The following is a 13,661-nucleotide window of genomic DNA, read 5'->3' as shown; positions in this document are numbered from 1 at the left end:
GCATTCTTGTTGACGTGGATCAGCACTGATTTTTTTTTTTTTTTTTTTTTACTTAGCTCACATTGTTTTCATGTTGTGAGGTAGCTACAATTCATCCTGGACATCAACTTGCATATTAGTTTTCATAGGAATTGCATTCCTAACATCTAGAAAATATGTGTTCATGAACTTTATGTTATAAAGGTCAAAGGTCAGGTGTGGTTCTGCAAGGTGCTAAGATATACAGGGATCCAGCCGAAGTAAGGCCTGCATGAGTGTGGTTGGTAGGGTAATAATAGGGGTGTAATAATTTAACTGAGATATTTCACCTAAAATGTCACATGGTGTGTTTGAGTGTGGTATTGCTGTGTTACTGAATGACATGCTTAAGATTTTGTAATGAAAGATTTTGTCATAAAAAGGGGGCGTTATTTGTGCCGCACCCCGTCTATCAGAGTGTTCTTGTTGTGCTTTAAATTTGTAACCAGTAAAGTCTCCCTTCTAATCTCCTACGACCTCATCCCAATGTCTCCCAGTCATTTCCACATCTTCCTTCTGTCCCTGCCCGTACTAACTTGTGCTTCATCCAGGTTCTGTTCTTTTTCTCACGATATTTTGTTTGAACCTTTGAAGCCCATGATGGCATTTAGTGTTTCTCATTGTCACTTAGAATAAGTGGTTCACCAGGCTCCTCTTGGTGGGAACAACGAACAGAATGCCTTCCTTGTTTCCAGGAATGCAGCCTCAAGTGCAGTGCAAACCCATCCATGTTTCATTGTGTCACACGGACCTCAAAACCTGGCCTTTCTCCTCCTTGCCTTGAGTGCGCTTGAGTATGCTTTCTCCTCCTATCCTCACCTTGACAAAGGAGATGAAGGGCTGTTTTCAGTTTGGGTATTTTCATTTTTGAATAAACTCACACTGATTTCTTAAGGCTCTGGTTTCAAGAAGATTGAAAAGTCAATGGGTGTTTCACTCTGTACAATTTTGCTATATATTTTTAAGTCTTATCTGGGCCTGCGCAGGGGGAAATAGATTGTTTTTCTTGGCAGCTTCCAGCTGAGCCCCAGAGCACCACCATATTGAAGGTAGATGTCTTGGACTAGTTCTGGGAAATCTGCTGGGCAAAGGTGTTCTTGGGAACGCAAAGACAACAGAGCCTGGGCTGCAAGTAGAAAAACACAAACTTCTCACTGAGCTCACCCCTTCGTGGAGACTGCCTGTGAGGAGAGATCTAGTGGGTAAGAAAAGGAGATACTCTCATGCGGCTGAGTGCATCCCCTGAGCAGGAGCTCACGTTTAAAGACCCCACATCAGAGCTGAAGTCATCAGCACATCATGAAAAATGGAGCTTGTAGCTTCACTTTAAATTTGCCTTCAAATTTAAGCAGGGGAGGGGGTGTACTGGGACACCCCCTCCCCTACTGTCCCCGTACATGTGAGATCGGATTCATGTTCCCAAGTCTTTACTGACGTATCGCTTCTCTACTCTCAGTTCTTCAGGGGCCTTCCCAGATTTGTCCAGGACCTTTATTTCCAACCTCATGTCCTGTGACTCCTGCTGCAACCAAGCTGATCACCCTTTTCTGAAGGCTGCATGGTACACCTCCCTCCCCACCTTGTCCCATCATCCTCTTGGGCTCTGTCCTCTACATGCCTGGTCACAGGACCCAGGTTCTGTCCCATGTGAGTTAGCTGTGTGACAATGCATCAAATGGTTCTTCCTCTCTGAGCGTCTGTTTCCATGTATGTATATACAAGACAGAGCGACAGACTGAACTAGGAGACTTCTTCATAGGATCTCTTTCAACGATATCATCATGTGGGTCAAATTCAGCCTTAGCTTTGTCCTTGGCTGGCCCAGGACACAGGGCCCTGTCTCTTTGATGTCTCTACAACATTGAATATGATGCTAGACCACTCATTGTTTGAGATTGTAGTTAACATTTTTTATGTCCTGTCTTCAACTGCTTTGTAGAGGATATGTTTGTACACTGAGAAAGCCTCTTGGTAGAGCTAATTTCTTTGCCTAGGATGTGGATGAGGGGGAGGACTGTTGAGCGCATTCTACTGCTCAGAAGCTGGGAAGAGATGGGAGTCGAGTAAGCTTTTCCCTTGCACCCCTGGATGGGAGAATGAAATGTCTGTTTGCAAACAGGGCGTGTACTCGCATCGCCACTGACAGGAGAAAATTCCCCTTGGGCTGCTGGAAAGCCACTGCGCCTGCACTGACTCCTGGGTTGGCCTTCCAGTGCCATCTATTCAGCATGCCTGTCTCCTGCCATTTAGGGTTGGGACCATCCCTTCATCTGTCACTGTGCGTTTCAGGGCCCTGTTTGATTATGACCGGACTCGGGACAGCTGCCTGCCAAGCCAGGGGCTCAGCTTCTCCTATGGCGACATTCTACATGTCATTAATGCCTCTGATGATGAGTGGTGGCAGGCAAGACTGGTGACCCCACATGGAGAAAGCGAGCAAATCGGTGTGATCCCCAGTAAGAAGAGGTGAGTTGCTGTGATCACAAGAGAGGCCTTCCTTACCCTCTCCTTGGTACTGATTTCTTTTGTTCTTTTCCTTTCCTTTCTTTTTTCTTTTCTTTTTTTGTACCAATTCTCCTGTAAAGTTGCTAGAGAGCAGGAGATATGCTTTATTGTTCCATTTTGGTGGAGAGTTGGGGCTCAGGACATGGTTATGACTCAATGGCCCAAAGGGGGCTGCTGTGCCCGCTGCAACCCACTGCTGAGACTGCGCACTGGCAGTAATAGGACTCGTTTCTGACCCCAACACAGGGTGGAAAAGAAGGAAAGAGCTCGATTGAAAACCGTGAAGTTCCATGCCAGGACGGGGATGATTGAGTCGAACAGGGTAAGTGGGGATTCCCCAAGGAAGTCAACCAGTCTGTGAAGAGGAGTCAGAAGCTCAGAGTCTGTCTGGTGGATAAGAACTGGGGACCACCAAAGAATCCCTCTCTCTCTCTCAGGGGCTGGCTCTGGCCGGTCAGCACGCTGGCTGCCTTTCTGAGAGCAGAGACAGGGCACTGAGCCTCTCTGACCAGTCGGTCCTCCTCCCCTCTGGGTAAACTGGCCGTTGAAGATGTGGTGGAGTTGGACTGTCTGCAAGGCTGACTGGCTCTGGGTACATGAAACTACAGTGGAACCACAGTGGGTGTCTCCCTGGCCGCAGACTCTGTTGGAGCTATAGGGACCCTGAACTGAATCGGGCCTTGCCTTCCAGCCGGGGATGTAAGCCCCAGAGCTCGGACTGGCTGCCCTTCAGACCAAACAAGGCATGAGGTCTCTTGCCATTCACCCCTGTTCTTCCGTGAGCTTCGCAGGCTGAAGAAGTTCTCCGGTGCAGTAGAGGAAAGAGAGACACGGAGTAGGTGACTCTGTGTCAATCAGTGGCACCTTAGGGCATGTGTCCAGGACGCTACAGTGACCCTTGTGCTTTAGGAAGTACCAGTGAGTGCTGTGAGTCCACATTAGGTAGAACCCTCTAACATCCCCATGACATTTTCCTGTAAACATAATTTTCCTCTCACATCAACTTTCATTTAATCTCATAGACTCCATTTGTGAAAAATGGTCTTTTATTTAGCTCACCATTGTCTCCATTTTAGTTTTTCTTGCATGCTTTAAAATCCATTGTTCTGTTTTTTTTCTTCTGTCCTTCCCCTCCATCTTCATGTTCTTTCACAGTCGATCAAAACGAAACGTAAAAAGAGTTTCCGCCTCTCTCGAAAGTTTCCATTTTACAAGAGCAAAGAAAACATGGCCCAGGAGAGCAGCATACAGGAACGTAAGTAGCAGCAGGGCACAGAGAACAGACGGCGCACAGCCCCGCCCTCTTCCTCATCGGCACCTCCCCTCAGGAGATGACTGGGCAAGTGTGCGTGTGCTGGTGCATCCCTGTGTGCATGCGCGTGAGCGTCCTTGCCTGTTGGAAGATTCAGGGTAGAAATGGGTCTGCACAGGGAGACTCCGGGCTTTTTGGCCAGCTCCTCACTCTGAAAGGACATCGGAGGCTCCCTCCGAGTGGAACTGGTTCCTGGGCCAGCCCACCAGTTGTTGGCGCTGGTGTTGGGAGTACCAGGCTGAGCTCTGCTGTGCTGGTGACTAGTAGTTCTCGGCCTCGGTGCCAAGGTTCGGAAAACTGGATTTGGAGGAGAACCAGGCCTAGGGACTCAGGGTTGCTCTCCTGGCTTCCTCCTCTTGTATTTTCTTTCCCTTAACTTCACTCATCTGTGTCAAGAGAAAAAGCCTTTTCTTCACTGGATGCCTACTTCTCAAATCACATGCACGTGCCTCTGCACACAGAATGTGCACATGGCTCTCATAGATCCCCTGTTGTCCCACTTTGAGGATAAAAATCCTTCCTCCTGATGGACTTGACATGGAATGGGGATTGCTCAGCATTGTCCAAATAAAGATACACTGAGAAACATGAAGCTGCTTTGGCAGTAGAGGCCATATTGCCGTGCTGAGTGAGCTTTCTATGCACCAGTTCAGTCCTGGGAAGTACTCACATGCCTCTGAAGTTTATCACTCTGACCTAACCTTAAACACCAGGTCAGGCTGGTGAAATAGTTCTCACATGGCTCATGGTGAATGTAAACCTATCTTCTGCCTCACAAGGAGGGGTCTCGGGGTCCTGGGCTATTGGGACTGGCTGGACACTGGCTAGTTCTGATAGGGAATGTCCTTTTTCCAGGCCAGTCTGAATCATGGGCATGGTATGTGTAGGTCATTGCCATCTGGGGTGCTCGCTAGTGGACACAAGAATGCCCTCTTTCCAGATGCAGTTATGACTCACCATCCTGGGCAGCGCAGTCAGAAGCACTAGGCATAGCTGGTTCTGCTCATGAGCAGTAGGAGCCAGTCACCACAATTCACCAAATGAGTCCCAGAACCTCTGCGCTGAGCCTGGAAGGGTGCGCTGCCAGGTGGCACAGCTGGCGGGGGTAGGTTTGCCTATTGGGCGTGAGCGGAGGCTGCCCTAGTGCTTATCCTCTGGAAGCTGAGCTTGTCCCCTGTGGTCCACACAAGTCAGTCAGCCGTGAAGGCCCCGCCTTAGACTGCATGAAGCTTCCCCCGAAGGCTTTGGGCAGAGCAGAGCAGTGTTGGGGGAAAGCTCCTCGGGGTGTCGACAATTCTGCCCGCTTCCCCGCCTCACATGGATGGGGGTTTGTCCTTCCATGCACCCACAGAGGGAAATGGTGATTTCAGGGCCAAAGCACAGACCTGCGCTCTGTAACTATAAATTCAGTCAAAGCATGCGCTCCACGCCTTGGGAAGTTACCTGCCCTGTTGACCTGTAGGCTGTACACCACCTCAGAAAGGCTGTTCACTCAAGGCCCTCTGGAAGCTAGTTGGGCCACATGAATCCATGTATCTGACCTGGGACGTTCTTTCTGTAACGAAGTTCTTAACCTCACTGTAGCTGTAGGTCTTCGTAGTATTTCATACTTCTGTCACTAATGCTCACCTGGCTCTGTATTCTTCCTTCCCCTGTCTTTTTTCTCTCTTTTCTCTGTTGTCCCCAATTCCCTCCCTCCCTCTCCCTCCCTCCCCCTCCCTCCCTCCCTCTTTCCCTCCCTCCCCCTTTCCTTCTTTGTCCTTGCTGTCTGTGAAATCAGGACTTCCCTGGGTTAAGTGACGATTATTATGGAGCAAAGAACCTGAGTAAGTCAAACTCACACACCATTAACTGGGTTTTTGGCATGAGTGGAAGTGCTGGGGTTGGGGGTGTAGGGGGCATGGATAAGGGCAAACGGGGAGGGGAGGGCCATGTTTGTGGGAACTCTTAATACCACAGCAGGAGGAAGTACAAGTGGCTACAAATGTCATACTTTGGCTCTGGATCCCTGGTAATCTAATAAAAGCCTCTCATTGAGTCTGTGTTTTCCTTTTGTATTCTGACATGGTGGCTGGCCTGCCACCTGGCATCCTGCCTTATAAGCAAGGTGGGCAGAAAGTACTCCTCCAGGGTGACCACTCAACTCATCTCTAGTCTATTATTGAGGTGAGGGGTGCCCGCTGGTTAGAGTCTTCCCCCAGCGACCCAACCCTCAAGAATTGGGCTTCAGAATGACCTCTTTCAGTCTCAAGCTAAGGGCAGGAGACTGGGCAGCCCTTTACCCAGCATGCATCTGAGGTTTCCCAGCAGGTCCAGGGACCTCAGCAGACAAACACAGGCTAGTTTTCCACAGAGCACCTTGAAGGGGCTATGCTTCATTTGCAAACCATATCTATATAGGGCAGCATTTGCAAACCATATCTATATAGGGCTTTAGCTTGGGAAACCCAGGCTGACCTTTCCTCTCTGACAATTGCCCCAGAGTGCAAAGTGACCGGGCATAGATGACTTGGCCTTAGCGTCCCCTCTACACAGGCACACACATGTGGCCGTGCTGGGAAGCTTCTGTCTGCCCATGTTCTCCTTCAATAAGTACTAAAGGCATGAAGGTGAAGCCACTTCCTCCAGGGGGTTGCTCAGGAACCAGCCATGGGTGGTTAACTCAGCCAGTTCTTCCTGAGGGGCCACAGCATATCACGGTCTGCAACGGTGTCATCTTGGCTGAAACGAGCAGTGTCTTTCCATAGTCTGTTGTGTCCATGTTTCATCTTCATTCGCCTATTGCGTGGGGAGTGCTGGGTTCTGTTTGGGCCACACGGTGCCTGGTGCCACCAGCCGGTGTGGCTGCTCCGCCCACGACCAGGTGTGGGCTTTCCTGTCCTCCCAAGTGCTGTTTGTTGTCTGTGCTGTGACACGTCAGTGTTCTGGTAGATGGGGGGGCCACCCCCCTCACCGCTGAGGCCACATGGTCCTTCTAGGTAGTAGAGGCAGGAGGACCATGGGTCCCACCATTGTTGCGTGGTGCCTGCTCAGCCTAGGCAGTGCTTAGCCTCATAGTTGCGGAGCATCCTGCAATTCTGTACTTCAGGGCCTCTGTCTGGGAGGGAAATTCAAGAGCAGCCTGGTCCCTGCACTTTTCTTTGCTACTGTCTCTGCCTTGCCTTTCCTACTGGTAGCCTTGGGAGATGCATTTTGACAGAGGATTTGGAAGCCATCCAGTGTCAGTTTGGATTCAGATGAAGAGGAAACTTCCCAAGAGTGGGAGGCTTGTAGCATATAGGGAGGGACTTGGCGGACCAAGAGGGCGCTGGGGACTAGGACGAAGTAGCCAGTGGCTCAAGAGTAGAGCTGTGCCTCCTGCTTGGTGGCCTGGATGTGGCAGGTCTCCTGTGGCCTAATGTGGTGGACAGCTCAGTGTCTCACTCCTGGAGCTTCTTGAGTTTTGTGCCGCGTGTGACCTCTCAGTGGTGTGTTCTGAATCGGAGTTTCTTTCTTGTTGGCTTGCAGAGGGAGTGACATCCAACACCAGTGACAGCGAAAGCAGTTCCAGTAAGTGTGTGTCATTCTCCCCCATGTCATGTCGCTCCACCATGTGTCCCAGCCACCCTCATTCCAGCGTTGCATGGCTGCCATCTCTATGCGGAGGCTGGTGCTTCTTTCAGCCATGCACATGTTCAGAGCCTGGACATGCTGTGGCCATGGCCCTTCTGGGACGGGTCTTAGGCCATGGATTAAAGGAGAGTAGAAGCCCTGCAGTCCTTGCTGGAACTCAACTTATAAGCCTCCCAGGGGCCCCAGACAGGGTGAGCTGCCAGCAAATAAAGCCCTACCATGGGCATCATGGGCTGTAGGTGCTGCCAGTTCCACAGATCTCCTCAAAGACCACGTGAAAAATGGCTCCTGTGGATATTGTCCTGAATTGCTTTGCCAGGTCACCATGACCTCGTGGATTAAGGCTTGGTATCCTGAACTTTTAGCTGGGTTGAACAATCAGGTAACTGCCCCGCTTTCCTTCAGAGATCCCTTCACAGAGCCAGAGAAGCCACAGTGCAAATCCCATGAACTCTGGGGACACTGGCCTCGTTAAGTCTGCCAGAAGGTCTTCTGCTCAGTGGAAGCCTGTGAGCAGGCTTCTCTGGCACTTCTGTCCCCCGCTTTGGGACCTCCAGGCACCCAGCACCAAGTGGCTTGGCAACTGTTTTAGGAAAAGCCCATCATTGCTAGGGTACATGGAGCTCTACCAGAAGAAGGGAGCAGACCCATGCATTGGCTTTCAATGGCACCAGGGGACCTTAGTCCAGCTTGGCGCCACTTTTCTGGATGTTCCTTCCAGTGAAAAAGGGATGGGAAGACCATTTAAAGTCCAACATGAGGCTGCAGCTCTAGGGACCTGCGGGTGCATCCTGACTCCCCTGCCTGCAGACGAGGGGACACAGATATTGTTATCCCAACCACTTGAAGCTTCCCCTTGCTTCTCACCAGAGTGCCAGGGCAACGGAGCACAGCTGAGTGTTCCCAATGAGAACAGTTCCTGAAAAATTGGGATGCTTTCTGGGGCAGGCTTCGTAATTTCTGGGTCACGCCCCTTTGCTCAGCTGTATTTCGCCAAATGAGAGTGGTTCTGGCTCCAGTGCCAGGGCGCTGAGGGCTCCCTGTGCTGTTTGGCCATTAGGAAGTGGGCAGGTCCACGAGGCAGGTGTGAGCAGGCACCACCTGCCTAGGTGGTTCCTGGCACAGGTGGGACTGAGGTGAATGTTGGAAGACGAGGACACAGGCAGATTAGGAAATGCTAACATGTCTCCATTTTCTTGTTGCAGAAGGACAAGAGGATGCTATTTTGTCATATGAGCCAGTGACTCGACAAGAAAGTAAGCCCTTTTCTGAGAGTCTTGCTTTCCAGCCAATGTTGCCGTCATGGGGCTGAACACAGGGGTGGCTATGGTGGTGCAGAGAACTCGGGGGAGCAGAAGTGGGGTGTGCATCCCCCTCCCTGGGTGCCTCGTCCTCCTCCCCTTCTTCCTAGTGTTAGAGATGGGGCAGCCTCTTGCCGTGCACCCCCTGTCCTGCCTGTGCTCGCTGCCAGGGCACCTTCCAAAGGAGAGGGCAGATTTACAAAGATGGCAAATGGCAATTTCAGTATCTGTGGCCACTGCTGAAAGGGAGATGCTGGTCACCGGTCTTTCATGGCTGCTCTGAAAGAACCTTGCTCTGCTGCTGGTGCCCATGCAGAGATTTCTCCTGAGTCTTCTAGAAGGGGAGATGCTTCAGGTTTCAGATTTGCCTCCGGCTTAGATATTCTCAACGGAAAGGCTCTTTGATGCCTCTATAGTTAAAAGCCTGAGAATGGCTGGCGACACCCCACCCTGTCTGACTGGTGGTTCTGAGCCTTGACAGACTTGTGGGTGGAACCAGCCAGCCGCTGAGGGCCTCACTCGCGTCTCCGTATGCTCTCCCCGCAGTTCACTATGCAAGGCCTGTGATCATCCTGGGCCCGATGAAGGACAGAGTCAACGATGACCTGATCTCAGAGTTCCCACATAAATTTGGATCTTGTGTGCCACGTAAGAGCCCAGGAAGGCTTGGGGTGTGGGGTGTTGGTGCCCAGGGATTCGTCACTCTGGTGTGTTCACGGACAGGGTGTGGGGCCTCGTGGCAGGGTGCTGGGGGAACAGGGTGCATCTCACACCCTCAGAGACATGAGGCCGCACTCAGTTCCCCTGAAGGTGACAGGGTTGGGAGGGCTGAGACATCAGAGCAGCCTGCTCACTCCCTTGGAGACGTTTGAGCGCCGAAGGTCAGGAGTGACGATGGGACACATGGGGGGCCCACCCACATGGTGTTGGCGTGGCTTGCTGGGTGGCCCATTACATTCACCTTGGTCTGAGAACCCCCACTTCAGTGGTCCACTTGGAGCTAAACCCAGTAGCCCTACCCTGTGGGTGACACTTGAGGTGAGAGGACGAGTAGGCGACATGGACTTCTTCCCAGCTGCTCTTTCCCCACTCATCTCACCATGGGCATGGCCTGGCACCCAGATGACAGAGGAGCAAGTGATGCTCTTTGGGCCCGGGGCAGGTCACTGCCTTTGGGCCACACACACAGCGGTTTCCTTTCTTCCTTCAGACACCACCCGGCCTCGGCGTGACAATGAGGTGGATGGACAGGACTACCACTTCGTGGTGTCCCGAGAGCAAATGGAGAAGGACATTCAGGACAACAAGTTCATCGAGGCAGGCCAGTTCAATGACAATCTCTACGGGACCAGCATCCAGTCTGTGCGGGCAGTTGCAGAGAGGGTAAGGACGGCAGGTGGCCCTGCTCAGCACAGACTGCTCACAGGGGCCACAGAACTGCCCCTGCCCGGGTGGTGCTGTGCCCTCGGTGCTCCTGGCATGGGGCCTGCAGAAGGGCACTGCTGAGCAGTGCCGAGCCACCCTGTGGCTGTCCAGTGCCTGCGTGGACGTGTTTCCCTGTCCGCTCCACGCCCTTTTATGCAGAGGGTCACTCCCCTTAACAGGGACTTCTCTGCAGACCTGGCTTTTTCTGGGTACTAGGAACAAAATGTAGAGCCTGGGTACCTCTACGGCAGAATCTTCCAGGCTTCTCTGGGTTCTCCTTAGGGGCATGTTGGGGTTGCCACTGGGCGAGTACTTGAGGTGGGCTGATGCAGGTTGTTGCTTTTCCAGGGCAAGCACTGCATCTTAGACGTTTCGGGCAATGCAATCAAGAGGCTGCAGCAATCACAGCTCTACCCCATTGCTGTTTTCATCAAGCCCAAGTCCATCGAAGCACTTATGTAAGTTTTTGCTGAGGCTCAGACACCACAAGCTGGGAGAGGGCCCTGGACAGGAAGCAGAAACCGGAGGGAGGGTCGGGAGCCAGCTCTGGCGCCTGAGGGCTCCTGCTCTGAGTGCCCCTACTTGTGGTATGCTCCTGGGTGAGCTTTCGCACCTAGAAGGTTTGAGAGAGGTCAATGCTAAGGTCAATAGAAAGGTCCATGCTAAAGGACCATGCTACTCTCAGAGGCCAGCGGAGCCGATGGCCATGGAGCCTGGAGTAATTCTTCATCTTCCCCAGACCCACAGTCTCATTTGGTGCTATTCTCTTCTGTCTTTGGCAGGGAAATGAACCGACGGCAGACATACGAACAAGCAAATAAGATCTATGACAAAGCCGTGAAACTGGAGCAGGAATTCGGAGAGTACTTCACAGGTAAGGGCCCCAGCCACATGGTGTGGGCCCATGGGACCAGCCAGTGCCTGTTGTTGCAGGGGCCCCCTGAGGTGTAGACACCCCACAGAGTTACCAGGTGCTTTGGAGCTCATGCCTTTCCAAAGCCCCCACGTGGCCTGCAGCGTCCCAGAGCCCTTTAGCCAGGTTATAGTACCAGCTGCCATCACCAAACCCTGCTTACACCGCTTTGTTCTTTCTGTCTTCGTGCGCCCACTACTGTGCAGGCCTCCTGCCTTCCATCATCCCCCCCCCACCACCACATCTAGGACTCATCCGGGCACGTGTTAGGTGCTGAATAAATATGTGTTGCCAAAGACGATTACTCGATGTGGTGTTCAGCTTGTCCGTCAGCGTATGTGTGTGCATGTGACCACAGAGGTCAGTTCCTCAGGGCCTGGCAAGGTGACAGACACATGTAGGCTGGTGTAGAGTAGAGCCTAGCTGGCTTGCTCCTAGGTTAAGTGGGACAGAATCCATAAGTGTCAGCTCAGTCCTTGGGTTTCGGAGCCTCCTTTCCTGTGAGCATGTGTGTCCTTGTGTGCCGGGCTGACCTCTGAGAGAGAGCAGATGTGGCGGCCCCAGGAGCACCACTTCTTGCCAGAAACTGTGGCTTCCAGCTCTTTCTCTGGATAACCGGGATTTCCCCAGCCTCCTTGTCACAGCTGCGAGCTGTGGCATCTAATGGGCACTCAGTCAAAGTCTTAGGAGCAACACATTTCCCTATGCGCTGCTACTTAGTCTCACTTTCTCCTCACATTGACCTCAAGCCCTGGGCTTGGAGCGCCTGCCAGTGCCCCTTGCTGCCCTAGGCTCACAGAGTGTGGCCCAGGGACACCATCCACCACCACCATGTGGGCGCTGTGGGCAGGACAGGACAGGCTGCTGGGGGTTGGTGGGCGCTGGGTACCACGGTAATCATTCTGTTTTTCTCTTCCCTTTAGCCATTGTACAGGGTGACTCACTGGAAGAGATTTATAACAAAATCAAACAAATCATTGAGGACCAGTCTGGGCACTACATTTGGGTCCCATCCCCTGAAAAACTCTGAAGAAGCCCCTCCGCCCTTCCTCTTGTGAACAGAAGAAATCAAGCCCCTGTACCCTCCTCCCTCTTCATTCCTGTCCCCACGGGGAGAACAAGTGACTACTGTTCTTACCCCCTTTTTTTAGATATGTCAAAAAAAATTGAGTTTTCTAGTCCTGTTCTGTTTTTTTAAATTTTCGTTTTGTTTGAGTTTCTCTGGGGGGGATGATGCCATCTCACTCATCATGTGACTGTGCCCACTCCTGCATGGACCTTTCCCAAGCACTAGCACAGGTGCAAATCCATCAGAGTCATTGTTTCCATAACAGTCGAGCAGAAGCGAAGAGAAGAGAGGAGGACTGATGGACAGACAGACTCTGGACAGCTGCACAGCTTTGAAGGGAGCTCAGCGTAGCCCGAGACCAGGCACTCCGGGCACCTCCGCCGACCTGTTCTGCTGTCATGCAGCTCTGAACGGTGCGACGCCATGGCGACAGAAAGTATCTTATTTATATACAGATATATATATGTAATTTATCTAAAATATATAGAAATTATTATATATATATATTATACACTCTCATATAATATATATATATATATCTCTCACACACCTTTGGACTAGAAAAATCTATGGAGACTTCATCAATGGTACTGTGTTATTAGAGAAATGCTTTAATTTTCATATTCCAATCAGATGGCATCTTATATCCCAACTGGTTGGGGAGGGATCGAAAGTGGTAGTAAGTGCTGTACCAAGGGCACGTGCACTTGGTCATTCTCTTGACAGCCGGGGTTTTCCCTGGAGGGGGCCGGCCGGGGGCCTGCAAGAAGGGGCTTTGGCCAGGGGCGGGGGGTGGGGGGCGCTGCATACCTGACCCTGAAGCAGCTGCTGCCGCTGCGGCACAGCCAGTGCTGTGAATGGAGAGAGAGAATGGCTAACGATGCTCCATATTAAATTGCCTATTGTTTTATGCCACCTGATGTGTCTGCATGAGAGATTTCCTTTTTGTTCATTTTTAAGCTGCTGTTAAACCAAAACCATGTTGTGCTACTGTGTCAGCCTTTTCATTATTCCCAGTTTTACTTTTACTATTTAACTGAATGCATAGAAGCCGGTTTGACAGTGTCCAAGAGGCTTGTGACGTTGTGGAGTTGCCAAGGCCTTGTGATCCAGTAGGTGACCCAGTCCGGGCGGGCAGCAGCACCGGAGGTGGGGGAGCTGGTGAGCAGCGAATGCATGACCCAGGGCTCCATATCGCACTGTGGCCCTTTACCCACCTGTCTGGGCCATGCTAGACTCAGCTGAGGCCCTTTCATGGGGCCCACAGACTGGGGTAGGGAGTCACTTGCTTTCCAGTTGTGTGCTAGGACAGCGGCACAGCGCTGCGCTCAGCCAGCCCTCTAACGAGGAGTTTGATTTGGTTTTCTGTGCAGCCGCTTCCGTAGGCCCTACCCCAGTGGCCCCCTCAACAACCGCTGGTAGCTTACAGTTTCTTCCAGGAGGACACAGACTCCCATGCCCTTTGTCTGAGCGGTGAAGTTACGACTTCCTCACTGGTGACATGCG

At 51.8% G+C, this 13,661-nt stretch overlaps 1 protein-coding gene across 6 annotated transcripts in view; it reads left to right on the top strand.

The window, feature by feature from the left end:
- The window catches only part of DLG3 (discs large MAGUK scaffold protein 3), a 53,076-nt gene extending 40,812 nt beyond the window's left edge, over window positions 1-12,264 (top strand). For all 6 annotated transcript variants that reach the window (XM_037133094.2, XM_053656658.1, XM_053656659.1 and 3 more), the window contains 10 exons: window positions 2,308-2,484; window positions 2,770-2,845; window positions 3,679-3,778; window positions 7,343-7,384; window positions 8,653-8,703; window positions 9,295-9,396; window positions 9,959-10,131; window positions 10,522-10,631; window positions 10,956-11,047; window positions 12,010-12,264. In XM_037133094.2, the coding sequence (XP_036988989.1) occupies window positions 2,308-2,484; window positions 2,770-2,845; window positions 3,679-3,778; window positions 7,343-7,384; window positions 8,653-8,703; window positions 9,295-9,396; window positions 9,959-10,131; window positions 10,522-10,631; window positions 10,956-11,047; window positions 12,010-12,116 (1,030 nt within the window). In that variant the 3' untranslated portion in view covers window positions 12,117-12,264. The remainder of the gene's footprint in view (window positions 1-2,307; window positions 2,485-2,769; window positions 2,846-3,678; window positions 3,779-7,342; window positions 7,385-8,652; window positions 8,704-9,294; window positions 9,397-9,958; window positions 10,132-10,521; window positions 10,632-10,955; window positions 11,048-12,009) is intronic.
- Window positions 12,265-13,661: the final 1,397 nt, after the last annotated feature.

The sequence above is a fragment of the Artibeus jamaicensis genome, unplaced genomic scaffold, assembly GCF_021234435.1.
Source record: "Artibeus jamaicensis isolate MK-2021 breed Jamaican fruit bat unplaced genomic scaffold, CSHL_Jam_final scaffold_2375, whole genome shotgun sequence".
Classification (NCBI taxonomy): Eukaryota; Metazoa; Chordata; class Mammalia; order Chiroptera; family Phyllostomidae; genus Artibeus; species Artibeus jamaicensis.
Note: the sequence above shows the minus strand (reverse complement) of the source record. Positions and strands in the feature narration are given on the sequence as shown.